This window comes from Microcebus murinus, chromosome 20 (assembly GCF_040939455.1).
Source record: "Microcebus murinus isolate Inina chromosome 20, M.murinus_Inina_mat1.0, whole genome shotgun sequence".
Taxonomy (NCBI): domain Eukaryota; kingdom Metazoa; phylum Chordata; class Mammalia; order Primates; family Cheirogaleidae; genus Microcebus; species Microcebus murinus.
Window position 1 is genome coordinate 34,495,373 of NC_134123.1, and position 27,965 is coordinate 34,523,337.

The 27,965-nt window shown below is 49.2% G+C and overlaps 1 protein-coding gene across 2 annotated transcripts in view; it reads right to left on the reverse strand.

Moving 5' to 3' along the window:
- Positions 1-25,987, reverse strand: part of KLHDC4 (kelch domain containing 4) — a 52,344-nt gene extending 26,357 nt beyond the window's left edge. For both annotated transcript variants that reach the window (XM_075995852.1, XM_012735733.3), the window contains exons 1-6: positions 25,798-25,987; positions 22,658-22,749; positions 17,562-17,640; positions 16,622-16,720; positions 12,496-12,632; positions 1,657-1,749 (exon numbers count right to left, since the gene is read on the reverse strand). In XM_075995852.1, coding sequence (XP_075851967.1) covers positions 1,657-1,749; positions 12,496-12,632; positions 16,622-16,720; positions 17,562-17,640; positions 22,658-22,749; positions 25,798-25,896 — 599 coding nt within the window. In that variant the 5' untranslated portion in view covers positions 25,897-25,987. The remainder of the gene's footprint in view (positions 1-1,656; positions 1,750-12,495; positions 12,633-16,621; positions 16,721-17,561; positions 17,641-22,657; positions 22,750-25,797) is intronic.
- Positions 25,988-27,965: the final 1,978 nt, after the last annotated feature.

The following is a 27,965-nucleotide window of genomic DNA, read 5'->3' on the forward strand; positions in this document are numbered from 1 at the left end:
CCTGAATCCACAGGCGCGAGCGAGGCAAAGAATCTGAGGCGCCCATAGGCCCCTCGATCCTGTCCTGCTCAATGCCTCCCATGGGGCTCAGGTGCCCAAAGATGGCAGAACACAGATAGGACTTGAAAAGGTCACAGGTGCTCACTTCCCCTTTGACCTCTCCACCCTGCTCTGACACCGAGCAGCCCAAAAGGCCTCGCAGGAAACCAGGGCCATGTCCTTGGACTTCCCAGGCTACAGAATCATTGGCTAAGTAAACCTGTTTTTATAAATTACCCACCCTAGGCCGGGCGCTGTGGCTCACGCCTGTAATCCTAGCTCTTGGGAGGCCGAGGCGGGCGGATTGCTCAAGGTCAGGAGTTCAAAACCAGCCTGAGCAAGAGCGAGACCCCGTCTCTACTATAAACAGAAAGAAATTAATTGGCCATCTGATATATATATATAAAAAATTAGCCGGGCATAGTGGCACATGCCTGTAGTCCCAGCTACTCGGGAGGCTGAGGCAGAAGGATCACTCGAGCCCAGGAGTTTGAGGTTGCTGTGAGCTAGGCTGACGCCACGGCACTCACTCTAGCCTGGACAACAAAGTGAGACTCTGTCTCAAAAAAAAAAAAAAATAAATAAATTACCCACCCTCAAGTATTCTGTTACAGCACACAAAACCAATTAAGATATTTGCTTAATTTGAATTATATTCTTAAAATTCCACCCCCAAAAAGCATTTAATAATTTAGATACCTTTTTCTCAATTAATGGAATTAATGAAAATATTTCATATCCATGAAGAAAATCCAAAACCTTAAGTGAGCCAAATCCACATCTAATGCCCCAGCCTGTGATGGGGGGTGGGGGGATGTGGGAAAATCGCAATGCTTGCCCCTCCTGACTCACCCAACGCTGCCTTCCTCATACGTGTTTGAGGATTTATTTCCCTGCACCAAAAATTACCAGAAAACCAAAAATTATCAGAAAAAACGGTACACAGGATGTGACGGCGCTGAGACAGAATCAGTGACCACCTGCTCGCCCATCTTGCTTTTCTGGTCTGCATTAAGGAAGCTCAAGAAGGTGTATAGACAAACACCAGGCTTCAAACAGAACCCGCGGCTCGCCCGGGAAACGCACTCCAGCCGCACGGATGTCAATGTGAGACAGAGCTGAGAACGTGGGCTATCGCTGCTGTCCCCAGGAATATTTTTTAATTGTCACAGACCAGTGGCTCTCCGAGTGAGGACCCCTGGTCAGCAACGTCAGCGTCAAGTGGGCGCTTGTTAGAAACTCAGGTTCTCAGGCCCCGCCCGGGCCTGCCGCGTCAGGGCTGGCAGTCAGAGCTGTAACGAGCCCTCCAGGGTCTTCTGGACCAGGCCACAGTCTGAAGGCCCCATTTCACATAGGACTGGCCACATCACGTGCAGGGCCACGTGTAAAATTAAAACGTGGGGCCCCCTGTTCAACAATTCAGAATTTCAGCGCAGTGACAACACAACGCCAAACCAGCTGCGGGGCCCTTGATGGATGCCAGAGCTGCATGCCGGCGAAGTTGGCTCTGATTGGAGAGGGCGAGGGCATTTTCCACGCGTACTCAGGAAGGCCTTCCATAACAAGTCCACTCCTGATGCTTCTGCAAAGAAATGCTTTTCTGCTACTGGTACCAACCTTGTGCTCTCATGGAAGCCACCAAAAAGGATTAACTGTCTCTTCCAGGCTACCATCCGATGTCCGCTCCGACCTGAAGGACCTCCTGTTGCTCTAAAAATGAAGGAAACAAAAAAAAGGTATAAATCTGCTTAATTTCTAGTTGCTTTAAAAAAAAAAAAAAACCTCTTTTTACACTGATTTCCATTTTGTAAGCACTTACTGTGTACCATATAGTCTGATCCACAAGCTACCAAAACCATCCTGATGGAGCCTAGCTAGCTACTATAAAACTTCAAGAATAAAACAGGAGGTAATCTCCATGACCTTGGAGTGGATAAAGATTTCTTGGGTAAAACATAATAAACTGGACTCCATCAAATTTAAAAAACTTCAAAATACACCATTAAAATATAAGAGGCAAGGGATAAACTTGGGAGAAATATTTTTAAACACATGCCTCACAAATGACTTATATCCAGAACATACTTTATCATAATAGTAAGATAAACAACCCAATAAAAATATGGACCACAGCTCACCAGGATTTACCACCAAAAAAAAAAAAAGGAAGAAGAGGAGGAAGGAGAAGAAGAAGAAAAAGAAAAACATATGGGGAAAAGATTTGAACGGAAAGCTCACAAGAAACAAAAACAGTAGGGAAAAAAGATGTAAAATGGCCAATAAAAACATGAAAAGATGTTCAATGTCATTAGTGGTCAGGGAAATACTAAAACCACAGTCAGATCCTACCACACACCAGCAGAATATCTAAAATAAACAGACAACACCAAGTGCCGGTGAGGACCTGGAGCAACTGGAACTCACTCACACGGTACTGGTGAGAGTGGAAAATAGCGCAACCACTTTGATGGTTTCTTACAAAACATAAACTTAGCCTACAATTTGGCAATTTGACAAAAGATATTTACTCAAGAGAAAAGAAAACACAGGTCTACATGAAGACTTATATACTCATGTTTACAGACTCTTTAGTCATAATTGTCAAAAACTGGAAACAGCCAAGATGCTCTCCAGTGGAGGAATGGACAGATTGTGGCGCATCCACAGGATGGAACACTTCTCAGCAACGAAACGCAATTACTGCCGAGCCTGCAGCACCAAGATACTCAGGAGGCTGAGATCACTTGAGCCCAGGAGTTTCAGGCCAGCCTGGGCAACACAGTGAGACCCCTTCTCTTTAAAAAATAAAAAAATCAACTCACAATAAGGCAGATTAATAAGAAAAAAAATTATAAGAATATAAAAAATAAAGAAATGTAATTTTTTAATTAAAAATATAAAAAAACAAAAAAATCACTTACTGATACACACAACCATATGGATGAATCTCAAAAACATCATGCTAAAGAGAAGCAGGGACTGCATATGAGATTCTTTTTTTTTTTTTTTCTATATATTTTTAGTTGTCCAGCTAATTTCTTTCCATTTTTAGTAGAGACAGGGTCTCGCTCTTGCTCAGGCTGGTCTCAAACTCCTGAGCTCAATTGATCTGCGTGCCTTGGCCTCCCAGAAGACTAGGATGACAGGCGTGAGCCACCGCGCCCAGCCTGCATATGAGAATCTTGAACGGCAGTAAGGTTAGACTACGGTTGACAGTAGCTGCCGGGGCCAGGGCTAGGAGGGGCACAAGGCAACTTCTACCCTGATTGTGGTGGTGGTTCGATATATTTGTGGAAATTCATCTAACCATATACCTAAAAGATATACATTTTATTGAATTTTACCGTAATTATACCTAAAATTGATAGAAAAATGTATGGTAATTATCTGACATGCAGTGTCAGTGGGAAAAATATAGGAAAAAATGGCAATAAAAAACAATAGAAAAAGAAGTGAATTTAAAACCTTAAGAATATAGACAAATAATGGAAACAAAACTAAAATCAACCTCCCCAGTAAACAAAGAATTGTAAATAAAAGTAGTATTCTACCAATTAGAACTTAAAAAAATTTGTGTCAACACTAAGTTTTGAGGAAAAAGAAAAGACTTAAAAAATCAAATTCCTTGAAATATGGTATGCCATGGGAAAATGCTCAAAAAACAGTAAGTGAAATGACAGGTTACAAAGCAAATTATTACATAAGGTTCTAAATTGAGGGTTTTCCATGGTTTTATTGTTGTCTTCTTCTTTCCTGCATTCCCCAAGTTTCCACCACTGAAGAGGTATCACTTTCATAACAAGACAGAAGAACAAAGACAAAACAAAGAGGGGGTGGGGGTGTGGACATGCTGGGGTCCCAGGGACCCGGAAGCTCTCAGACAAAGACACACCTGCTACAGGTGTGTGGGCACCGCCCGCATAGCTCCCAGAGCTGTGGACAGGCAGGCCTTAGTGAGAGCTGGCAGTCACTGCAGCTGCTCCCCAGGCCCCCTCCCACATAGAAATCCATCCCCGGCTCCTCTGCACCTGCCCTCTCAAGAGGCCTGCACCGCCCCCGCCCCGGCAATGACCACCACAACTCCAGGCTGCAAAGGACAGTCACAACCTCAATCACAAAATTCGGTACCTATTTATATAATGCATTATTCCATTTATTTTCATGCGTGTTATATAGCTTTCTTCAAACTCACTCACAGGGTTTATACAAAATCTCACACACAGCAGGTACCCTAAAAAATACAACACAGAATCTCACAATTAAAAGGAAGCTTGAGTTATCCAAAACAAACATCTACCCTTTACAAATTTCAGATGAATAGTTTTTGCTTATAGCCAAGCTTTATTATGTATGAACCTGACTTCACATACAAAATTAGGATGCAATTTCACCTAAAATTAACTCATTAAATATATTATAAAAATATAGTCTCCGAAATTCCAGAAGGCAGGTATTCAAGCAGCAGTAATTAACAGGACAGGCACGGCAACAGCATACAAATACGGACACGTCCCAAATCTGCACGTCACCCTTGCCCAGGGCCGCGCTAGCCTTCCCGGCATCGTCCCAATTCCAGCGCATGCACGTGCTGCCGCGGCACACGCTCAGGTGAACGACCCACGCGCAGCACTGGCCCCAGCTGGGATGACTTCAGTTCCCACTGTTCACGCTCTGGATCACACTGGACTCTCTCCTCTAGTACCCTCCACTTTATCAACGTCCCTTTCACCGTGTCACTCAACATGACCACCACAGCATCCGCCGACAGTCACCCAGAAGCAACCCACACCTTCTTCTAGACACCGTGCGCTAAGGAGCCCGTTGGGCAGCCGCCTCACATACCGATTCCTACCGGATCACAATTCACCAACCCCCCCCCCCCCGGGCCCCTAGCAAGGGCGGCTTCTTAGTCACATCTCCTTCATCCTACGTTCACACGCACCCTATAAGGGAAACTTACTCCACAAAAGAATTCCATCTTGCTAGATTTGGTCCATGAAGAAAACTTTGGATGCTGAATGTGTCAACCACTTTACTTGCTCTCCCTCCTAGCTTTGTATCACCCACAAATTTAATAGGCATATTTTTTTGCCCAAGTTCATGATAAAAAAAAAAATACCAAAGCCTGTGACAAGACGCAGAAGAGAGGGTCTGGGGCATGCCTGATGACGCCTCCCCACAGGTTTATGGGGTCACTGGGAGCCAGGGAGCCCCTGGGACCCTCCACCCCTTGTGGCGTCCACTCGGCACTGAGGAAACGGCCCTCTCCCGCAAGCCGGCCTCGCCTCGCGGTTCCAGCAGACTCCGTGACATCCACGTCCCCTCCACGCCAGGTGCGGGGGGTACGGTCACACAGAGTGCTCACTGCACATCATATATCTGAATGACAAGAAAACCACCGCTCACTGGGCAAGAAACAAACCCCCTTCTGAGAAACTTTCTGATATCTTTGTAAGAACCATCTGCAGAATAGACTTTCATTCAACAACAAAGCTAGCACACTTGCATCCAAATCTAATGCAAAAAAAAAAGGTGCAGAGGGGAACCTGAGCGCACTGGCGTTCTTCTGATACCTGGAGCCAAGGCTCCAGGTCAGCTGTGCCGCCGCTGACGACTCCACAGAGCCCCGAAGGCGCCGGCTAAGACCCTCTGTCAGGTCCTCGCGTGGGAGGAGCCCTACGGGATGTCTGTCCTCTGGCTGAGCCAGGCACGAAGGACTCAATTAACTTTTCGTGGCAACAGCCAAATACCACTGTTTTGTGACTAAAAAGGGAACATTTTTTCTATAAAAAGATTCCACATCTCTCTTTAGAAAAATAAAGCCACTCAAAAAAGCCCATTTATATTTGAATCTCCGGCAGGCTTTTCAACTGCTGTCACCCCTAAATATGGAGTCTTAAGAAATTAACATGCCCTACTCAGCCAGAAGTCTATCTGCGGCATAAAAATACACACGTAACGCTGTGGGAGCCGGTGCTCTGAGGCTGTGTGAGCCGCGAGCTGCGTGCAGGACGGTGTTCCAACGGGGCGCGCTGCCAGTCAGCATCACTATCAGGCCCCCTCGCATTGGGCCACCGCAGTGACATTTACAGAAAACAGGTGTGTCAAATAACTCCACATGCTTAGGGCACAGAGAGTTGAGCACTCAGCACACAAACGCTTCCCTGAGTTATTTTAAAGTTCACATCTTACAACAATACACACCATACAGCCACACGGTGCTCAGTGATGGGAGTGTGTTCTGAGAAATGTGTTGTCGGGTGATGTGCGACCATCACAGTGTGACTTACACAACCTGGATGGGACGCCCAGGCTGTACAGTGTAGCCTGCTGCCCCTGGGCTGCACACCTGCACGGCAAGTCTGCGCTGGATAGTACAGGCGGCTGTAACACAATGGTGAGTGTCTCTGTATCCAAACACAGAAAAGGTACAGTAAAAGCACATCATTGTAGTCATCAGTCGACCATCCTATACGCAATCCTTCACTGACAACTTACGCAGCGCGTGACTGCAGCAGCATCAACACCAAGCAAAAGAAAAATTTCTATCTTAATCCCTGAAACACAAAGCCACACGGGCCAACCCAACACGGAACTCAGTCTGGCGGCTCTTCCTCAGCAAAGCCCCTCCTGCGAGAGTGGCAGGAGACGGCCCAGGCAGAACCACACGCAAGGGCTCCTCCTCCTCATTGCACACCGCACGCCTGTGGCGTCCAGCCCTGCTTTCCCACGTACCGCCTTCACCTAACGACCAACCTCGGGGCTTAGTGAATACGGACATGGAATCATACCGTACGCCTTGTTAGCAGCACTCTCCAGAATTCAGGCAGCCTGTAAAACTAGGTCCTTGTTTCATTTTAACTATCACTGCTAATAGCAAAACTACCGCTTAAGGAGCGTTTATTCTACACCACGCACGGTCCTTTTCTGTGCATTTACACCTCACAACCTCCTCAAGGTGTAGATAGTGTCTTTATTCCCACTTCACAGATGAGAAAATCAACACTTACGTGCTGGGAAACCCACCGAGCCAGTCTGCAGAGCCGGAAGCTGAGCCTAGGTGTGTCCCACCAGGGTAGGCAACATAGCGAGACCTCATCTCTTAAAGAACAAACACACAAATGCGCGCATGCGTGCGCACACACACAGAAACAAACTCACTGAATTGCTTTCACCAAACATCCCCACTGATACCCAATTATTCCAAGACGGTCCTTGACACGAGACAGTCTGATGAGCTGAAGACTAAGTGTGGCACTTGAAGGCAGGTGCACCTTCAGGCCCAGGTCTCTCCTTCTGCCTTTGAGGTAAGGCGTCACATCTGAGAAAACACTCCCAGTGGCCCGAGTCTGGGGTACACAGACCGGTATTAAAGGAGGGCCACTGCTCTCCCAGTTCTGTTGCTGTTACTTGACAGGCTTCTCCTCAGAACAGCGAGTGTGTCTGTGTCAAAAGGAGTTGGGTTCTTTATAAACAAATGCGGAAGAAAAAATGTGCTCCACCCATACAATGGAATATTATTGGGCTATAAAAAAGGAGGAAGCTCTGATTCATGCTACAGCACGGTGAGCCTCGAAAACACCACGCTGCGTGAAAGCAGCAGCCACACAGGCCACGCGTCCGGACACCTCGTGTGTGAAGTGCCCAGGACAGGCGGAGCCCGAGACAGAGGGCAGCGCTGGGGGAAGGAGCATGTGGGTGACTGCCAGGGGAGCTACAGGGTTTGTTCTAGGGGTAGGAAAATACTCTAAATTTAGACAGCGGTGTTGGCTGCCCAACTCTGTGAACATGCTAAAAACCACTGCTGCGTACATTTTGAAAGGGCGACTTTCTGGTGCATGAATCATGTCTCAAGAAAGCTGTTACAAAACACTGATCAGGTGGGGTTCTGGAGTAGCCTGGCCTCCTCGTTAGTGGTCTGAGAGCCGCAGATGACCACCCAGCCCAGAAATAGATGGATAAAGGGGGGCCAAACTCTCTCCCCCCGTCCCAACCTGCACCTCCTCCAGGAGGCAGGGGGAAAATGGGGCTTGTCTCTAGACATGCGGCTTTTAAAGTTCTGACCAAACTTTAAGTACACTAACCAGCTGTCTTACCTGGTTAAGGCAGCCCCACCCCCACCCCTCTATAATCAAACATCACATAAATACATTCGCCTGCTCGATTCTGTTACATCAGCAACACCTCTCGGGCGGGGTTCCCGCTCCCCAGCTCTACTCTGTATCACAGACCCACCCTCCCAGAGTGGCAAGCACCAGCAGAGGCAGGGGTGGGGGGGCCCAGGAGCATATGCATCCCCTCCAGCCCCAGAACCTGCAGCAAGGAGACCCCAGGACCCCAGGCCTAGGTTAGCAGCGCTGCCCGCCCCCTCACAGCCCTGCAGCGAGAATGTGGCTTATTGCTGTCTCCCTGCACTGCCTCCTTGCCACCAGGTGTGGCCAATCCCCGTCAGTGCCAGGCCCTCGTGGGAGGAGACTGCTGCAAATGCCAGGTGTTGTGCAGACAATCAGATACACTCTCTGTCAACAGCCACTATGTGTTTCCAAGGGAGGGAAAAGGTGAGTCTTTCAATGTTTGTTCTCTCCCTGGCGCCTTCCACACTCGAGCACTACCTACTGTGCTGCGCGCAACTCCTGCCGCTGGGGTCTAAGTTCCTTCCAGCCCACAGACATGTGTGCACAGTCAAAACAAACATACAAAGATAAAAGTAAAAACAGTGCACAGAATCTATGCTGCAACATCAGGGTTGTTTTTTTTAAATCAGGGCAGTTTTACAGGCACCTCCCACTCAAGACAGAGCTTGAAGGAGATCTGAACACAGCTGTCAGCACCAGGCACCCGCATCGACGTCAGACAAGGCGGCCAACGCCAACCTTCCACTGGAGCTCTGGTCCTGGCGTCAGTAACACTGTGATTTTCCTCTCCTTTTCAAACCATGAAGTCAAGTACACGTGTGCACTGCCAGAAGGCAGAAGACACTGGAGACCCCTTACTAAGTGTCTGCTTGTGTCAAATGTGCCACAAAACCACCCACCAAAATGGCAAAGACCAAGGCACGGGGCATACCATGTGCCGCCCCGGATGGAGAGGCCGGGACTCTCCCACGCTGCTCCTGGTTACAGAAATCGGCACCCCCAGTTTGGAAACGGTTTGCCAGCATGTGCTGAAGCGACACGTGCAAACCTCAGAACCTGAACCCTAGTCTGCTCTTGGACACCCACCTGGCGGGATGCTGATGACAGCAACACCTGTCCTGACACCAACCGACAACCTCCCAATGCCCACCGACAGCTAGCTGAGTGCACAGTGACGTATTTACATCACCCACCGGCAAATGAACGGACTAGTGCTACAAGCAACACGGATGGGTCTCACCAAAGTAATACGCAGAGAACAAACCCAGATGATAGCTTATATTCCACGAGAGTCCACTTAGATAACGTCCAAAACCAGACAAAAGGGATCCACGTGTGGGAGGGAGTGTGAGGCGCACGGGCTTCTGGGAGGCTGACGCACTCTCAGCTGCATCTGAGGACAGAGGTGCATTTAACTTTGCAAAATTCATCAAGCTGCAAATGGCTGTGTACTCTTCTTTATATAAAATTTACTTTTTGGCCGGGGCGGTGGCTCACGCCTGTAATCCTAGCACTCTGGGAGGCCAAGGCAGGCAGTTCATTTGAGTCCAGGAGTTCGAGACCAGCCTGAGCAAGAGCAAGACCCCGTCTCTCCTAAAAATAGAATGAGATTAATTGGCCAACTAAAAATATATAGAAAAAAATAGCTGGGCATGGTGGCACATGCCTGTAGTCCCAGCTACCCAGGAGGCTGAAGCAGAAGGACTGCTTGAGCCCAGGAGTTTGAGGTTGCTATGAGCTAAGCTGACGCCACAGCACTCTAGCCCGGGCAACAGAGTGAGATCTGTCTCAAAAAAAAAAAAAAAAAAAAAATTTTTACCTTTTAACAAAAATCAAACAGGCACCTGGTCCCTTTGGGGTGGCCCTAGCCTGCCAGGCATGGCCAGGTGCTGAGGCTGTATCTGGGTGTACTCGGTGGCAGGACAGGGCCGAGCTGACTCGGGCCTTGTGTTCAGTCTCCAGCATCCAGTACAATCCGTGCTATGCAAACATGGAAATGTGCAGGCCATGGCCCACGAAGATGCGCCCCCCAGAGACCTGCCGGAGCTCACGCAACCTCCCCAGGAGAGGAGGAAGAACGGTTCTCACCCAGCACCACAGGGGATGCCCAGCCCCTCCTGCTGTCCAGCAAGAACCATATCTCAGCAGAGGGCGAGCACACGCAAGAATGGGCTGGATGCACTCGCTACACATTAGAAACCTAACTCCAATCAGAGTACTGGCATCAAAAAGACGTATCATCGTTAAGGACAACCAGATGGCAGGAGACATCCATCCTGCCCCACCACAGGGAAAACCTTTTTAAAGGCCAAGAAAGGGACTGACTGCTGCAGATGCTGACGGGCCTCGGCCTCTCCTCGCCTTCACCAACACTGACCCTTTTCTAATCCTCAGTGTTAGCGGACTCCCCCCACAGGAGTGAAAGGTAGCAACTAAAAAATGGATGCACAGCGCAGGGCCAGGCCATGGTAACAAAAAGCTCAGGTTTCTGCACTTTTCGGAGGATGGCAGATGGTCCCAGGCCCAGCAACAAGACCTGGCTAAGCTGTCTTCCCCAGAAATGGTAAAGCCTTCGTTTTGGCTCAATCTCATTATCTTCTTTCAGATCAAGTTTAAAAACCAGAGTTTGAAAAGCACCCAGCACCCGTCCTCCCTCAAGAGCAGCCGCGCCAGTGCGGTAGTACCGAGCCCAGCCCCAGCACAGCAGCTCTGGGGCACAGCCCCCCACACTGCCAACGCGCCCTGAAACCGCCAGGTGACTCTGGTACCAGCCTCCTGCACAGTCCACAGCCACCCCAGGCCACGTCAACTGAGCCCGCGCTGCGCTCATTACAGCATGTCCTCCCAAACAAGCACCTGGTAACACTTACGTTTTGGAATCATTAGTAAATTACATAAGCAATACCTACACTAGTTTAACCGTTAAGGATCTAAGGAGCATTTTACATGGGTTTTCTTACTTTTTAAAAGGCAGCAGCTGAAAATTTCACATCAGTGGAACAGTATTTAAAAAAAACAAAAACATGTGATCTATTCGCCAGGCAGAGGCCAATCCATCAAACCAGAATGGAGGACTCCGTCTGCGGCCGTCAGGCTCAACCCTGAGAGGGTGTGGGGAGTGGTCAGCGTAAAATGCAGAGTCCCGAGCCCCATCTGAAACCTGCTTTGAAGGAGATTGTCGTCTGGCATCGGGAGGGCAGGAAGATGCATTCATTCACCTGAGTGCCCCAGGTGCCCCGTGGGGCACACGCTCCGTGGTGCCTCCTCAGGATGACAGCGGCCCGCCATGAAAAACCCTCCACCGGCCTTCACAAGGCCCGTTCCCACGTAAAAAGAGGCCAGAATAAAAGCATGGACCCGGCCGGGCGCGGTGGCTCACGCCTGTAATCCTAGCTCTTGGGAGGCCGAGGCGGGCGGATTGCTCAAGGTCAGGAGTTCAAAACCAGCCTGAGCAAGAGCGAGACCCCGTCTCTACTATAAATAGAAAGAAATTAATTGGCCAACTGATATATATAGAAAAAATTAGCCGGGCATGGTGGCGCATGCCTGTAGTCCCAGCTACTCGGGAGGCTGAGCAGAAGGATTGCTCGAGCCCAGGAGTTTGAGGTTGCTGTGAGCTAGGCTGACGCCACGGCACTCACTCTAGCCTGGGCAACAAAGCGAGACTCTGTCTCAAAAAAAAAAAAAAAAAAAGCATGGACCCTAACAAAGATGACACCTCTGCTTCTGTCATTCTTGAGATTTAGTCTCCTAAAAAATTTATATGTAAATATACTGCCTGTCTCTCTACACAGAGACAGAAGTGCAGCTCTGACTGCTTGCAGATACTGTGATAAACATGCAGCAAAAAACCACAACTGATATTTCCAGAAGAGGTGGAAATCCAGCACAGCGATGCCGGCCTGGCTTGCTGAAGAGAAGCGTGGAAGTTTTCCCCTCCTTCCCTCTCACAGCCTCACTGTTCCTACACCAGCAGGACATACAAGGTGCCCTCCTGCTCCGCTCCACAGCCAGCAAGCGCCAAAGCTAGCCGGCCTCCGTGGGGTGAACAGACAGCCACTGGGGAGAGTGCACCGTGACAGGCAGCTGAGGCACTGACAAGAGGAGCCAGTCCCAGCTGCGCTTTCCACAGCGCCCCATCCAGGGAAGCATGAGCATCTCCCCGACCGCTCAGGGACCCAGCGAGACGAGTCTCCCGGGGCTGCACCCTCTGCTCCTCCGAGCCCCGGTATTCCAAGTGCTCTGACCCTGCCACTCAGAGCTCAGCACGCAGGCTCAGAAGAGCCAGCCCCGAGCTTGGGCTCCTGGCCCAGCATCTTACTTGACTTGCTCCCAGGTCTTGGTGGCCAGGTGCAGGACCCAGAGATCCTTGTAGTGGTAGAACTGCTCTCCGTCGGGAGAAGCGAACTCCCCTCCGAAGACCCACAGCTGTCCGCCACCTTGGGGCACCACCACCGCCTGTCGAGAGAAAGGACAAGATCAGGGCGTAGACACACGGCAGAGGCCGGCTCCACGGGTGACCGCCACCATGCCCAGCACTCGGCCAGCCCCACACTCAGCCTTCCGCTCCTCCTGCCTCTGACGGGAAGGTCCCTGGAAAGGCCGCCGTACAGCTCACGGTCCTGCATCAAAAGTCTAACAAGCTTTCATTCGTTCCTAGGCTGCAAAATAAACAGCCACTTACATTTGGACAACACATCCCATCAAAATGGACAGTTACTCCAAAACCTAACGTCAGTATCACACACCCTGACAGAGTGGCTTCTTTCCATTAGCATCGTAACAAAGCTGCCCACCTGCCCAGACGAGACCCTTCCTGGCCGCTAAGTACTGTCCACCTAAACTACCCACAAATAAAACGCACACTCAGCAGGGAGCACGCATGTAGCACTACTAACACTTACTTTTAAAGACTTCAGCAGAGCAGCAGTGGCAAAGGACAGCAGTGGCATCGACACCCTCTGGCCCAATACGGCAGAGCTCGAGCTGTCCTCAACCAGCCAGAAGAAGCCGGGGAGAAAGCACAGCCCCGACCTGAAACTGCCGACCACCCAGCCCAGAACGTCAAGTCAGAAACCAGGGTATCGCTGATCAGTCAGCAGAGTCCACAAAGTGCTCCAGGCAGGGGGCCCCTTGTGGCCCGCGCCCTCCCAGGACCCCAGGAGCCGTGGGCGGCAGAGTCTCCGGGAGATGGCACGTGCCTGCCCACAGAAAGAAGACAGAATGTCCTAAGTTACAGAGGCACATTGCAAACCTTGCAGCAACCAAAACAAAACAAAGAAAACAGAGGGATTACTGCTAATAAGCCAACAGAGAAATAAAAATGAGATATTAAAATCCAAAAGAGGCCGGGTGCGGTGGCTCACGCCTATAATCCTAGCACTTTGGCAGGCCGAGACGGGCAGATTGCTCGAGGGCAGGAGTTCGAAACCAGCCTGAGCAAGAGAGAGACCCCATCTCTATTAAATATAGAAAGAAATTAATTGACCAACTAAAAATTATATATACAAAAAATTAGCCGGGCATGGTGGCACATGCTTGTGGTCCCAGCTACTCAGGAGGCTGAGGCAGGAGGATCCCTTGAGTCCAGGAGTTTGAGGTTGCTGTGAGCTAGGACGCCAAGGCACTCACTCTAGCCTGGGCAACAAAGTGAGACTCTGTCTCAAAAAAAAAAAAAATTCTAAAAGAAGGCAGAGAAAAAAAAAAAGAGGAGAAAATGCAGTACAGTTGGGATAAATAGAGCAATATCAAAAACATTACTGATGGCCATATCAATAATTACATTGAACACAGGAGAATGACACCGAGTCAAAAGCAAAGACTGCCAAAATAGATAAAAATAAGACTCAGGACCACAGCATTGCTTACAAGAAATACAAAGACACTGGTGGGTTGAGAGGAACAGACACACCACGTCCACACTGACCCTGAGAACTCGGGGTGGCTGTGCTACGGCGACAAAGCAAGCTCCAGAACAAGGGAGGTTCTCAGGGACAAGTCGGCAGGATCTAGAAAACTGGAAGGCCGTCAACCCCCCCCCCCAGCGAGGACACGCGACGGCCAGCAAACGCACATTCCCTCCACACACGCCGAGGACTGTGCGCAGGACGGAGCAGGCTGTAATTCTGAAATTCAAAAGGGCTGGACTACAAATCAGTAACAAAAAGACACTTGGGACAGGAACACCATTATCATTTTTTTTTTTTTTAACCATCTTGATCTTTTTTTCTTTTTCACCCTTTCTTGTGAGAACACGCATTTCATTTCAAGTGAGTTTTACTGAGTTATTACTTTGGGGAAAACAAACCACCCAGTGAACTGAGAGTCCCTCACACCGTTGCGGTCTCTTCCCCTCACCCCCACGGCCCTGCTGGCAGCGGCCCGAGTGCTCAGCAGGCCACGCGCTGTCCGCGGCGCAGCTCCCGTCCTCCCGGGAGACAGGGCACTGAGAGATAACCGCTGAAGCCCAGTCAGGCCGCTCTGTCACACAGGCAAGAGAAAGTGTGACCCCTAACTTCACCGCGCTGCACTCTTTTCAGAAAAAGCCATCTGAGTCTTAAATTATACACTAAAATTTCACTCCTCCAAAATCCAGGGTCTTTTCTTTCTCTGCTCCTTTTGCCCAGCTGATTACAGGGCAGGTAGAGAACATGAACTTCTAGCGTTGCACTCATTAAACCAGTCCACAATGAAGAAACCTGTTTATATCCCAGAGTCACGGTAGGATCTGAGCTGCAGTGACCTACAAGCAAAACGAGTTTGCAACCAATCTGTCCTGCACCTCTCTGGTTCACCGTGAAAGGCGCTGTGTAAACAGCAAGTCAACCCTGACTGCGTGGAGATTGTCACCCAGACTAGCCTAGCAGCCACATAAGTGACAGCTGGCAGCACCTTCTGAAATAACTGAAGTTAAAATCGCAAAGGCTTTCAGGACATGGATTCCAAGAATGCAGTTAGCAACAATGATTAAAACAGATAAGAAAACAAACATGAGAGCAGCCCCAGAGCCCACCTGGCGGAGGGCACAGGGCAATAGTGCCACGCCACAGCAGGACACCAGCACGCGCCAGGCCCCGCCAGCCGAGAGGCATCGAGAGAGCTGCAGACGCTGAGCACTCACTGCAGGACAGGGTCTGGCCTCAGCCTGCAGGCCTTAAACAGACTGTCCGTTCCCCAGAACCAGAGCAGGTTCTGGTGGACAGACTCGAACTTACCAAGATTTATTTACTTATTAAAACCCAAGATCAGGCTGGGCATGGTGGCTCACGCCTGTAATCCTAGCACTCTGGGAGGCCGAGGTGGGCGGATTGCTCGAGGTCAGGAGTTCGAAACCAGCCTGAGCAAGAGCGAGACCCCATCTCTACTATAAATAGAAAGAAATTAATTGGCCAACTAATATATGTGTGTGTGTATATATATATATATATATACACGAAAAAAAAAAAATGAGCCGGGCATGGTGGCGCATGCCTGTAGTCCCAGCTACTTGGGAGGCTGAGGCAGCAGGATTGCTTGAGCCCAGGAGATTGAGGTTGCTGTGAGCTAGGCTGACGCCATGGCACTCACTCTAGCCAGGGCAACAAAGTGAGACACTGTTTCCAAAAAAAAAAACCAAGATCGGTTTTAAACCAGAAAGTAACCGAATTCCTTTATTGCATCAGACAAGTGCGTCCACACCCGGTGAGACATTCACAGGGCAGGGGCAGGTGGGTTCTCCCTCAAGCCCCACTTCAGATCAGTAGCTATTTCTAAGCAAAGAATCAGAAACAGGGGAGCCCAGGACCCCGGAGGACTGTTTTATCCATGCTGCGCTCATCTGATACAGTGATCCTTCTCCACGCTGGAAAGGCAGGCACTTGTTCAAATTGTATTTTGAGCAAGCCCAACTGTTCCAAGCAGACAGTCACAACAATGAACAAGGACAGAGCTTACGGAGTATCTAAGACCAGAGATACTTCCCTGCCGGGACTACAATGGCTCTGACTACGCTTTCCTTGTGAGAGCAACCAGCCAACAACGGGCCAAGTCAGAGCTACTACTTCATCATCCCAGCTGTGACTTGTTTCACTCTAAAGCAGTTATCTGCCCTCCACCATTCACACCTTCCCTGAACACCTGCTCTCTCGTTTTCACCAGCTAGTCCGGATCTCGGGCCAGTGGGTCCTCCCACGCACATGGGGAGCAAGCACTGTGCCAAGGGGCTGTTCCGTGCCAGGCGCAACACTAGTATTTTTACACGGGGTGTTCATATGATCGTCACACCACCTGGGGCAGCAGGTGTTTCACAGTGAAGAAATGGACCTGTGAAGATTCGTAAGGAGCCACAGTTAGAAAACAGCAGGCTCAGGCCCAGCTTCTCTGCACCAGGTGACCTGTCCCTCATAAACACTGAAAGTGTCTGCGTGACCCTCACACGGGAACAGGAAGGCTGACGGCACTGGTGTTACCTGGTGGGCGCAGCGCCGTGGAGGTGGATTGGGGATGTCGACTTTGGACCAGCTGTCCTTTCTGATGTTGTAGACGTACAGCTCGTTATACAAAAAAGTCTGCAGGGAGGAAGAGGAATTTCAGTGTCATAAACAGTATGTTTCCAGGCAGGTGACAGTAAGTTTCAAGAATGATCTTAATCATTAGAATTCCCTGGGAAACTTGAATCCTAAAGCAATATAAAACCATAGCAATGCAAGGAGGCCACGCGGCTGGTCCCCTGAGATCCTTTGGGATGATAACATAATGAGAGAGACCAAATGTCCACCATGCCAGTAATCACTGCAATGCTAAGATGTGTGTGTCATTTTCCTAACTCAAGCCCAGTTGTCAAATGCATGAAATTCTGAGAGGAAGATGGACAGTGAAGTTGTTTGACTGACAGGGCTCCTCGTAGGCTGGAGGGACAGTCAGCTCACACTTTGCAACTGTTTCACAGGCAACTCTGAAACACAGGTCTTTCTGGCCTGCTCAAAAACAAGAGCTAGCCCTACAATCTACCACACTTCCCTGTCCAGGACAACTCTGAAAGCTGTGAGTGTGAATGCAGAAGCCTGCGGAGGGGAAGAACAGCACACACCATCAACCGCGACGAGGGGGCCTGGTCGACCCCAGCAGGCAGTGACAGGAGCAGCTGTGTGGCGGGACACAGGCTCGGCCGTGAGTTAAGGACACAAGGACCCCCTGCACGACTGATGTCAACACAGTCGCTCCAGTGCCTGGGCTGCCCTGGTGACCTGTGAAGGACAGCATCTCACACCAGGCCCCGTGGGTCAGGAGCAAGATACACAGCGGGAGTAAAAGAACCGATTCGGATTTGGTGTCACTGCTGTAAGTTCATTTTACTCCAAATGATGCCCATGACAATTTGGGAGGAAAAGAAAAAAATATATACTTTACTTTTTGGCCATTGAAATATTCACCTCCGAATAGGATCAATTCATCTTTCTCAGGATGTGCGGAGAGGGAGGCATTTAACCTACGAGAGACATAAGCAGAAAGTCAACACAAAGTCACACCCTGGGTGCCCATCTGACAGCTGGTCCCTTTCCCTCTCTGTCACCAGGGACCAGCCATTTCTAACCCTCCATGAAAGAGGAGCCCGGCACTGAGGAAGGAAGCAGAGGTGCCACCTTGAAAACCAACAGTTTGGCCCTGTGCCAACGCCCAGGGCCACGCTCCTGGGGAGCCCGGATCTGGGCTCTTACACAGCATCTGGCTTTTAAAAGTCATGAGGTAATCACAAGTCTAGATACTTCTACTCATACATCAAATTTTCCAGAAATGTCCTATTTTAATAGTCTATCCTCTTAAATCACAACCAAAACTGTTCTAAAGAGTCACGTACTTATTATTTCAATATACATCCCAGGTACCTTCCAGCTAGAAATTGTAAGTGACCTTCTCATTATTTCACACTTGGGGACAAAAGAATGGCTACAAGGAAGAACGCTCTGACCATTTCGGTTGAAGGTAGCCGCAGGCACAGTGGCTACCGGGGCCAGCCACCGAAAACACCCTCCTTCAAAGTCCTCTCTGACGCGGCTCCCAAGGTGTGTTCTGTAACACCAACTCCAAAAGACAAGGAGAAACAGTTTTCACGGCCAAATAAGCTTGGGAAATCTGAAAACTCTGTTTTTCTCTACGGGGTTTACTGCGCATAGAAACATTTCATAGGCTGAGAAATTCCACAGTAAGGGAACCGGCATTAGAACAGCCACCCGTGATCCAGCAACCCCACAGCGATGCCACGATGGCACTCTTACAACAGCCAAAGGCAGAGACAACCCAAGCATCCATCAACAGATGAGTGGACAAAATGTGGCACAGACACAAAATGGAATATTACTCAGTCTTGAGGAGAGTTCTGACACCTGCTGTAATGTGGATGAATCTTAAAACAGACTAAAAGGGCCGGGCGCAGTGGCTCGGGCCTGTAATCCGAGCACTCTGGGAGGCCGAGGCAGGCAGATCACTCAAGGTCAGGAGTTTGAAACCAGCCTGAGCAAGAGCGAGATGCTGTCTCTACTAAAAATAGAAAGAAATTAATTGGCCAACTAAAAATAAATATATAGAAAAAATTAGCGGGGCATGGTGGCGCATGCCTGTAGTCCCAGCTACCTGGGAGGCTGAGGCAGGGGATCACTTGAGCCCAGGAGTTTGAGGTTGCTGTGAGCTAGGCTGCCACCTCAGCATTCTATCCTGAGCAACACAGTGAGACTCTGTCTCCAAAAAACAAACAAACAAACAAACAAACAACAGACTAAAAGAAGCCAGTCACAAAAAGACAGATGACTCCACCTAGAATAGGCAGATTCACAACAGAAAGGAGATGAGAAGCTACCAGGGGATGTGGAGGGGGAAGTGGGTAGCAGCTGTTTCGTGGGGACAGTTTTTATTTGGGGTGAGGAGAAAGTTCTGGAACTAGATAGTGCAGATGGTTGCACAGCATTGTGAGTGTAAGTAATCCCACCAAACTGCACAGTTAAAAATGATTAAAATAGCAAATTTTATGTTGTATATATTTTATCACAATAAAAAAGTTTTTTTAAAAAGAATACATAGGCCAGGCGCAGTGGCTCACGCCTGTAATCCTAGCACTCTGGGAGGCCGAGGCAGGTGGACTGCTCAAGTTCAAGAGTTCGAAACCAGCCTGAGCAAGAGAAAGACCCCGTCTCCACTATAAATAGAAAGAAATTAATTGGCCAACTGATATATGTGTATATATATCGAAAAAATTAGCCGGGCATGGTGGCGCATGCCTGTAGTCCCAGCTACTCGGGAGGCTGAGGCAGGAGGATAGCTTGAGCCCAGGAGTTTGAGGTTGCTGTGAGCTAGGCTGACGCCACGAACCTCACTCTAGCTTGGGCAACAGAGCCAGACTCTGTCTCAAAAAAAAAAAAAAAAAAAGAATACACAGTGTTTTCCAAATTCCTTTGACCCCAAAATCTTTTTTTTTCACTGAACACGTATTAATCTCCTGTGGCAAAGTACTGAACACAGCTGGGCGACAGCCCGTGTCAGGCCAAAGCACAGAACCGGCCCTGAGGCCAGAGCACACCTCACACAGGAGTCCCAGACACACTGACAGGCGCGGAGGCAGCTGAAGGCTGTCGCCATTCCCAGTTACATCACATCTGAGCCAACACCGAGGGTACGCATGCTTAAGAACTGATCATTTTCATAGGTTTTTAAAAAATACGATTGAGAGGCAGAAGGTTGTAAGTTACTAAGGTTACCAAGCAAGCAGTCTTAATTTCACTACATCTCAGTTTTGACAAGTGCTCCATTCTGTCAGGAAGCACACCCAGTGGACCAGAGAACTGCCAACATTTACCTTATACCTTGACATGAAACCTGGCTTTTCGGGCAATGTTACTTTAGGGAAAGTTCTTTTTTTTTTTTTTTAAATTTCAAAATATAACAGGGGTACAAATGTTTTTGGTTATATCTATCGATTTTGTCATGCTTGAGTCAGGGTTAAAAGAGTGCCCATCACCCAGATAGTGTTCATTGTACCGGTCAGGTAGGTGTTCACCCACCCTCTCTTCCCTTCCCCCCAGGAAAAGTTCTAAAATATCATAAAAAAAAAAAAAAAAAATCAATCCCCAAAGCAGCTTTCCGCAGGAGTGCTGGCATATCTGAAGCCTGCAAGATCTCAAAGACTTGTTTGCTCCAACAATTCAAACAAGATTGTACATCTGCCATGTATAATTTGTTTGGCCCCAAAGACAACATGCCAAAGGGAAAAATAAAACCCAATTCCTCACAGACACTGTTAAATGAAAACAGGAAAGACTTACACCTTTGGGAGGGACCCCACACCACAAATTCTGCTCAGGGCTGATCACTGCATCCCCCTCACCTCTGAGCAAGCGACCACTCGACCCTGCCCTGCATCGGAGGTCAGTGGGTAATCACAGTCCCTGCACCTCAAGCATTACGACTTCCCCTCCTTAGGGTGGAACCCTGGCTTCCACTCAGGCTTGCCACAGCAACAGGGGTAGGAGGAGGGCAGTCCTGTAACCCCATCCACAGGGAAATGAACTGACCACTCCCCAACCAAAACAGGCCACTACAAAGTTGACACATTTCCCCTCCTCTGAATGATACAGTATCTTTTTTTATTTCAGCATATTACAGGGGTACAAATGTTTAGGTTACACATATTGCTTTTGCCCCGCCCAGGTCATAGCTTTAAGCGTGTCCATCCCCCAGATGGCGCGCACCGCACCCATTAGGTGTGTATATATCCATCCTCTCCTCCACCCTCCCACCTGCCTGACACCTGATGAATGTTACTACTATATGTGCACTTATGTGTTGATCAGTTAATACCAGTTTGATGGTGAGTACATGTGGTGCTTGTTTTCCATTCTTAAGATACTTCACTTAGAATAGGCTCCAGCTCTATTCAGGATAACACAAGAAGTGCTAGATCACATTATTTTTGTAGCTGAGTAGTACTCCATGGTATACATATACCACATTTTATTAATCCACTCATGTATTGATGGGCGCTTGGGTTGTTTCCACACCTACGCAATTGTGAATTGTGCTGCCATAAACGTTCAAATGCAGATGTCTTTTGGATCAGGGCACTGAATCATCCCTAGGTTCCTAACTGGATGTGTCTTCCCACTACTCCCTGAACCACAAACAGAAGAATTACAGAGCCCTACATCAAATCATAAAACAATTAAAACTCAGAAGCTGAGAGGACAAGAGCTGATGCAGAGGAATGAGAGGTTGGATAAGGACCAAAGCCCGCTCACTCCAGCTCACTCCACAAGACTTTTAAACCCCATAAGACTTGGGATTTTTTCACATAATTCACAAATTCATTGAAAATGGCTTATGTGCAATTTACTAATCAAATTTCTCACATGAGAATTTAAAAGCATTATAGGCCAGGCACAGTGGCTCACGCCTGTAATCCTAGCACTCTGGGAGGCTGAGGCGGGCAGGATTGCTCAAGGTCAGGAGTTGGAAACCAGCCTGAGCAAAAGCGAGACCCTGTCTCTACTGTAAATAGAAATTAATTGACCAGCTAAAAATATATAGAAAAAATTACTCGGGCATGGTGGCGCATGCCTGTCGTCCCAGCTACTGGGGAGGCTGAGGCAGGAGGATCACTTGAGCCCAGGAGTGTGAGGTTGCTGTGAGCTAGGCTGACGCCATGGCACTCTAACCTGGGCAACAAAGTGAGACTCTGTCTCAATCAATCAATCAATAAATAAATGCATTATAAATATAGCAAAACAGCTCTCCACCTGTGATAAGGCACTTTTAAAATACCTTAAAAAAGAAAGAAAAGTCCACTGAGGCAACACTTCTATCCACACATTGCTGCCCAGCTGGAGAACTATCCAACCAGGCATGGCCTCCCAGGGACAGTGGCTGGAGCCTGGTTCCCCGGCTCCTGTGTGACACCAACACCGGGCAGCTCACTCCAGTTATTCACAAGGAAGTGACTGGAACAGGGCGTGATGATGAAAACGTGCCAACTGGCTGGTCATTTATGAAAAACATAGTGCCAATTTATTTTATTTTTAGTTTATTTTTAACTAATTTTTAATTAATTTTTTGTTTTACTATTTTTATTTATTTATGTTATTTTATTTATTTTTTTTGAGATAGAGTCTTACTCTGTTGCCCTGGCTAGAGTGCATGGTGTTATCCTAGCTCACTGCAACCTCAAACTCCTGGTCTCTCAAGTGATTCTCCTGCCTCAGCCTCCCAAGTGCCTGGGACTACAGGTGTGCACACAACGCCTGGCTAATTTTTCTATTTTTAGTAGAGATGGGGTCTCCCTCTTCTTCAGGCTGATCTCAAACTCCTGATTTCAAGTGATCCTCCCGCCTTGGTCTTCCAGAGTGCTAGAATTACAGGTGTGATCCACCACGCCCGGCCCACAGTGTCAACTTAAAGCAGTTTTCTGATTTACAGAAGGAAACAGTCCAACAACATGATGCAGAGAACCCTTGCTTGCTTACCGCGGTGAAGGTGGGGAGCACGGGGTTTCCACAATCTGAGTCTTTCTGGCGTCGAGCGTCTGGAAATGGGCTATGAGAGCTTCCAGGTCTTCCTAAGGGCAAACAAACAGACACATGTGAGCTGGTTCTAAACCTGCCAGCTTTTCTCCTCTGCCAGTGTGATATGACTGGGGTTCCACCAAATCCGTGTATCATAATTCTGTGTGTGAAATGCAATATGCCAAATATATTAAATATGCCAAATTAAAAATATTTAGAGCCAGGTGTGGTGGCTCACACCTGTAATCTTAGCACTCTGGGAGGCCGAGGCGGGAGGATCGCTCAAGGTCAGGAGTTCAAGACCAGCCTGGGCAAGGGCAAGACCCTGTCTCTACTAAAAATACAAAAGAAATTAATTGGCCAAATAAAAATATATAGAAAAAATTAGCCGGGCCTGGTGGCACATGCCTGTAGTCCCAGCTACTCAGGAGGCTGAGGCAGGAGGATTACTTAAGCTAGGCTGACACCACAGCACTCTAGCCAGGCAAACAGAGTGAGACTGTGTCTCACAAAAATAAAAATAAAATATTTAGAGCTTGACCTCAATGGCAGTTTGCTTACAAGTGTAGGCACGTTCATTACCAAGTATTGTCTCATCCCAAAGCCCTCAAGCGCCTTCTGTTTAGACAAGCCCACCCTGACTTCACTGCGAACACCTGACACCCCTCATAGACTCAGGCCAGGGCTGTCCTATCTTCCTCACTGTCTACACAGCAGGGTCTGATGCTTCTCTTACTCACTTATTTACTACTTCCTCTACCTCTCCCCCACCAATGTAGTAAGATATTAGCTCCCCAAGAGCAAGATTAGTGACTGGCTAGAAAAGTGCCTGCACAGAGAGGGCTTAACAAATACCAGCTGCCGTCTATCTGCATAAGAAGGTCTCTATTTTTACAACTGTACAAGCAGCCTTAGAAATTAAGGGGGCTGGTGCGGTGTGGGTCATGCCTGTGACCCCCACACTTTAGAAGGCCAAGGTGAGAGGATCCCTAGAGACCAGGAGTTCAAGACCAGCCTGGGCAGCATAGCAAGACCCATCTCTACAAAAATAAGCCATGTATTGTGGCGCACGCCTATAGTCCCAGCTACTCGGGAAGATGAGGCAGGAGGATCACTTAAGCCCAGGAGTTTGAGGTTGCAGTGAGCTGTGATCACACCACCACACTGCAGCCTGGGCAACAGAGCGAGAACATCTCAAAAAAAAAAAAAGAAGAAGAAGAAGTGATGGTGCTGAGTTGCTTCTGGGACCAAGGGTTCCTACCTCAGTCCAACGCCAGGCTCTCTTTGTTTGCAAGACAGACCCGCCTCCAGTGATACCTGGCCTGTTTGCCCTGTGGAAAGTTCTCTTCTACCCCTAATCTCTTCCCTGAGCTCTCACTCCCCTCACCTTGCTCAAACTGAGACCTGGGATCAGCCCTCCTTCCCTTCCTCCCTCTTTCTCCTTCTGCTCCGCCCCACACATCACAGCCATGTTCCCTCATAGGACACTCTGCAGGGCCTGAAGATAGCTTAGCTGTCCTTCTTGCATCTCTAGACCTTTTTCCCTCCCCTCAAGCCGACCTCTCCAGCCTCACCTCCCACCCCAACCCTCACCCTTCCTGCTGCACTGGGTCCTCTCCCTTCCGTTAATGAACACGCCACATCCATAACCTCAGAATGTTAGAGCCTACGGAGAGTTCTAGGGAAAGTCCAACCCCATTGTCTGACAGATGAGGCAGCAGACTGATGAATGACTTAAGAAGCAAAGGGGCAAAGGAACGTGGTCAGGAGCTCCAGACTGGGGATGTCTGGTCAAGCCCCAGTTCCACACCGCTTCATGGCTACATGACCCTGAGGTGCGTAACCTGCTGGCCTCTGACTTCCTCACTGTTGTAAGGGAACGCCAGTGCTATCTGACGGGTAGGCTGTGAGTACTAAAGCCCAGGCAGTGCAGTGCCCGGCACACAGCACACACGTAATAGATACTGGCCATTAAAACTGTTCCAGCGTAGGGAGCCCGTGAGCAGCAGTCAACACAAAGTAGAATCCACTCAACCCCAAGCTGATCCACCTGAAGATCCTGGGATGGGGTGGGAGGGAGGGAAAAATACCACCGTGGTGGTCACCATCACCTGTTACAGTGTAACAGAAGGAACACCTGAAAAAGGGTAAAATGTTTTATGAGTCGTCTCTTTAAACCCCCCCATTTCTGAGCATTAAAACCTGTATCCCTGCCCAAGGCCAGTAATCAGAGGAGCAGAGGAGTCTGTACCACAGAAGGCTCCAGGGAACTGCCCCAGCAGAGGTCACCAGATCCGCCCCTGGAGATGGGGTCAGAGATAGTGTTGATCAGAACCATTATCTATACTTAAACAACAATAGCCCCAAGCTGAAAACTCCCTTTAAAAGTTCTGTATTTCTGCTTATAGTTAGGACTGTAATACTTCAAGGCACGAGTGTGCCACACTCCTCATTTGCCAGCAAATTAATAAACTCTCCTTTCCTTCTCCGCAAACCCCTTGTCCTTGTTCTTCTGATGCAGCTGGGGACAAGTACCCAACTTTCGGTAACAACGGAATATGCTACAGTTCCAGCAGCTTTTTCACTCACTTAACAGCACTCGATGTGCACTCCTCAGAGATGCTGTGACGACTATTTGTCCTCTTTTGAAAAATGAGAAAACTGAGGCTCAGGAAAGTTAAGGGCCTTACTCCCAGGTAGCACATCTTGCCGAGGAGAGCCTGGCCATCCCCAAGGCGTGGTATGCTAACCCTCGGCCTCTTCCCACCACCCTGCTTCTACCCGAGGGGCAGGGCAGAGGAGAAACGCACAGAACACCACACGAAGGCAGGCAAGCGCGTCCAAAGCAGCAGCTCCGCTGCTCTCCGAGGGCCGGGCGGGCACACAAGGAGACACCGGAGGAGGCGGGCCAGGTCGAGGCTCTGCCAGGGCAGGGCGCCGGGCCGCACCTACGGCTTCAAGCTTTCCCGCGGAGCCGGCGCTGACCACGGCGCACACGGTGGGACCCGCCGCCCCGGAGGGCGCAGGGACTCGGCCAGGCAACACCGCGGGGCGTCGGAACGCGGACCCCCGTGTGTCCCGCCCGCGGGGAGCCCGCTCACCTCCTCCTTCCGCGAACGCTTGGACACTTTCTTCTCCATCTTGGCGGCCGTCTTCTCCGCCCCGCGGCCCTTCTTCTCCTTTTTGCCCTTCTTGCCCATCGCGCCGGCCCGCGTAGAAACACCAGAGAAGCCGGGAGCAGCGCGCGCCGCCTCGCCAGGAAGCAGGTGCTCGCGGGGAGGGCGCGGCGCGCAGAAATAGCGTCACTTCCGGCCCGGGCCCGACCCACTTCCGGCGGAAGTGCTGGCGGAACCGGCGCTGACCTCCGTGTTGTTTTCGTGCTCGGTCTTTGCGAGCCGGCTCGGGGGCTTCTGGCTCCGGCTCACGTCCGAGGGGAAGTGGGCCGGGCAGGCCGTCCTGAGGTGCCTGGGCCTCGTGCCGCCCTAACATCCCACGCCCGGGAGACGCGGCCGCCTTTGCCGGCGGCGCAGGCGTCTCCCGATGGGTGGCTGGGTGGCTAGCCGCCTTCTCTTCCACCTTGCACCCTGCCAAATGCATGGCGTCCCTGCCCCATCCCCACGTGCCAGATACTGTTAGGTACCGTGTTTCCCCGAAAATAAGACAGGGTCTTATATTTATTTTTCCTCAAGAAGACACTCTAGGGCTTATTTAAGTGCAGTACAACTTACCTTGATGTGTTAAGTTCAAAAAAAAATATATATATAAGTGCGGTACAACAATATACATTGATCCAAATAGAGTTAAGTGGTCTTCTGGAACATCATCATAACTCTCCAAACCCCCAATTCCATCCTGAATGTCTTGCAACTCTATTTGCTTTAGAACCATCGGCCCCAATCTCTCATATCAAGCCATACAGCTCTCATGGGGCAGATGATAAGGGCTGCTCGTCTTCTTTACCGCTCCATAGTGATGAAATGTACGGGTTGTGCAGATAGGCTGCCTAGCCATGCCCAGCACTAGGGCTTATTTTCGGGGTAGGGCTTCTATTGTGCAAATGCTTAGAAATCCTGCTAGGGCTTATTTTATAGGTAGGTCTTATTTTCGGGAAAACACGGTACTTAGGGTGTTGTGCCGAACAAGAATCCACGGTCAGTGCATTCTGCCTGCCGTGTGGCTTCCATCAAATATCCTGATGCAGAGAACATCTGTTTCTTAGCCGGCAGGCTTGGGCAGTGATGACACCTCCAAGAGTGGTCAGTTTATCAGCCTGAGAAACAAAGATGGGGAAGATCCAACTCCTGATAGGAAACCACATTTTAGGTTTTGCCGCAAATAATGTAATAAATGGCAAAATCGTGTAGAACACAGAGTATTATGATTTGAAAGAGCACCGTGAAAATGCTGATCTCCACTTAAAAGATGTCATCTTTGGACTTGTAATGAAGGAAATAAGGGAAATTAAGAACAAAGAAAGCAGCCGGGCACGGTGGCTGACGCCTGTAATCCCAACACTCTGGGAGGCTGAGGCGAGAGGATCACTTGAGGCCAGGAATTTGAGAGCAGCCTGAACAAGAGCTACGAAAGATAGAAACAAACAAAAAACCCAGGCATGGTGGCAAAGGCCTGTAGTCCCAGCTACTGAGGAGGCTGAGGCAGGAGAATCGCTTGAGCCTGGGAGTTTGAGAATTACAGTGAGATACCATGGTGCCACTGCACTTTACCTAGGGCAACAGAGCAAGACTATCTCCAAAAAAAAAATCACACAGACACAGGCACACACACACACACAGAGAGAGAGAGAGAGAGAGAGAGAAAAGGAAAGGAAAAATTCAGCAAAGGAAAAGCATACATCAGAAATAATCTACTTTCTTTGTGTGTGAACTTCCAAAGGACTCAGCCTTCAAGAAGCTGACTTAGGTCCAACCAATTACTGGCCACTGAGGAACCAATTACTGGCCACCAAGGAGGAATGATTTTCCAACCAACTCCCAGCCTTGTCCATAAACAAGAAAAATGAAATTTGGGGAAACAAAAGGAAGAAATGGTAGAACTGGATTAAGAGTTCCCCGATCTCTATCTCCAGCACTGCTTGGAGCAGAACAGAACATGGGTCACAGCAGGAAAAAATAACCAGTTAGAAACTGATCAGAAAGGAACTGGAGAATTTCACAGAAACATGGCCTGAGCCTCCAGACATGATTGTCTTTTCTGATGCAATGCAAAAGGCTGAACCCTCACTATTGCCCTGGGAAAACACCTCTAGTGT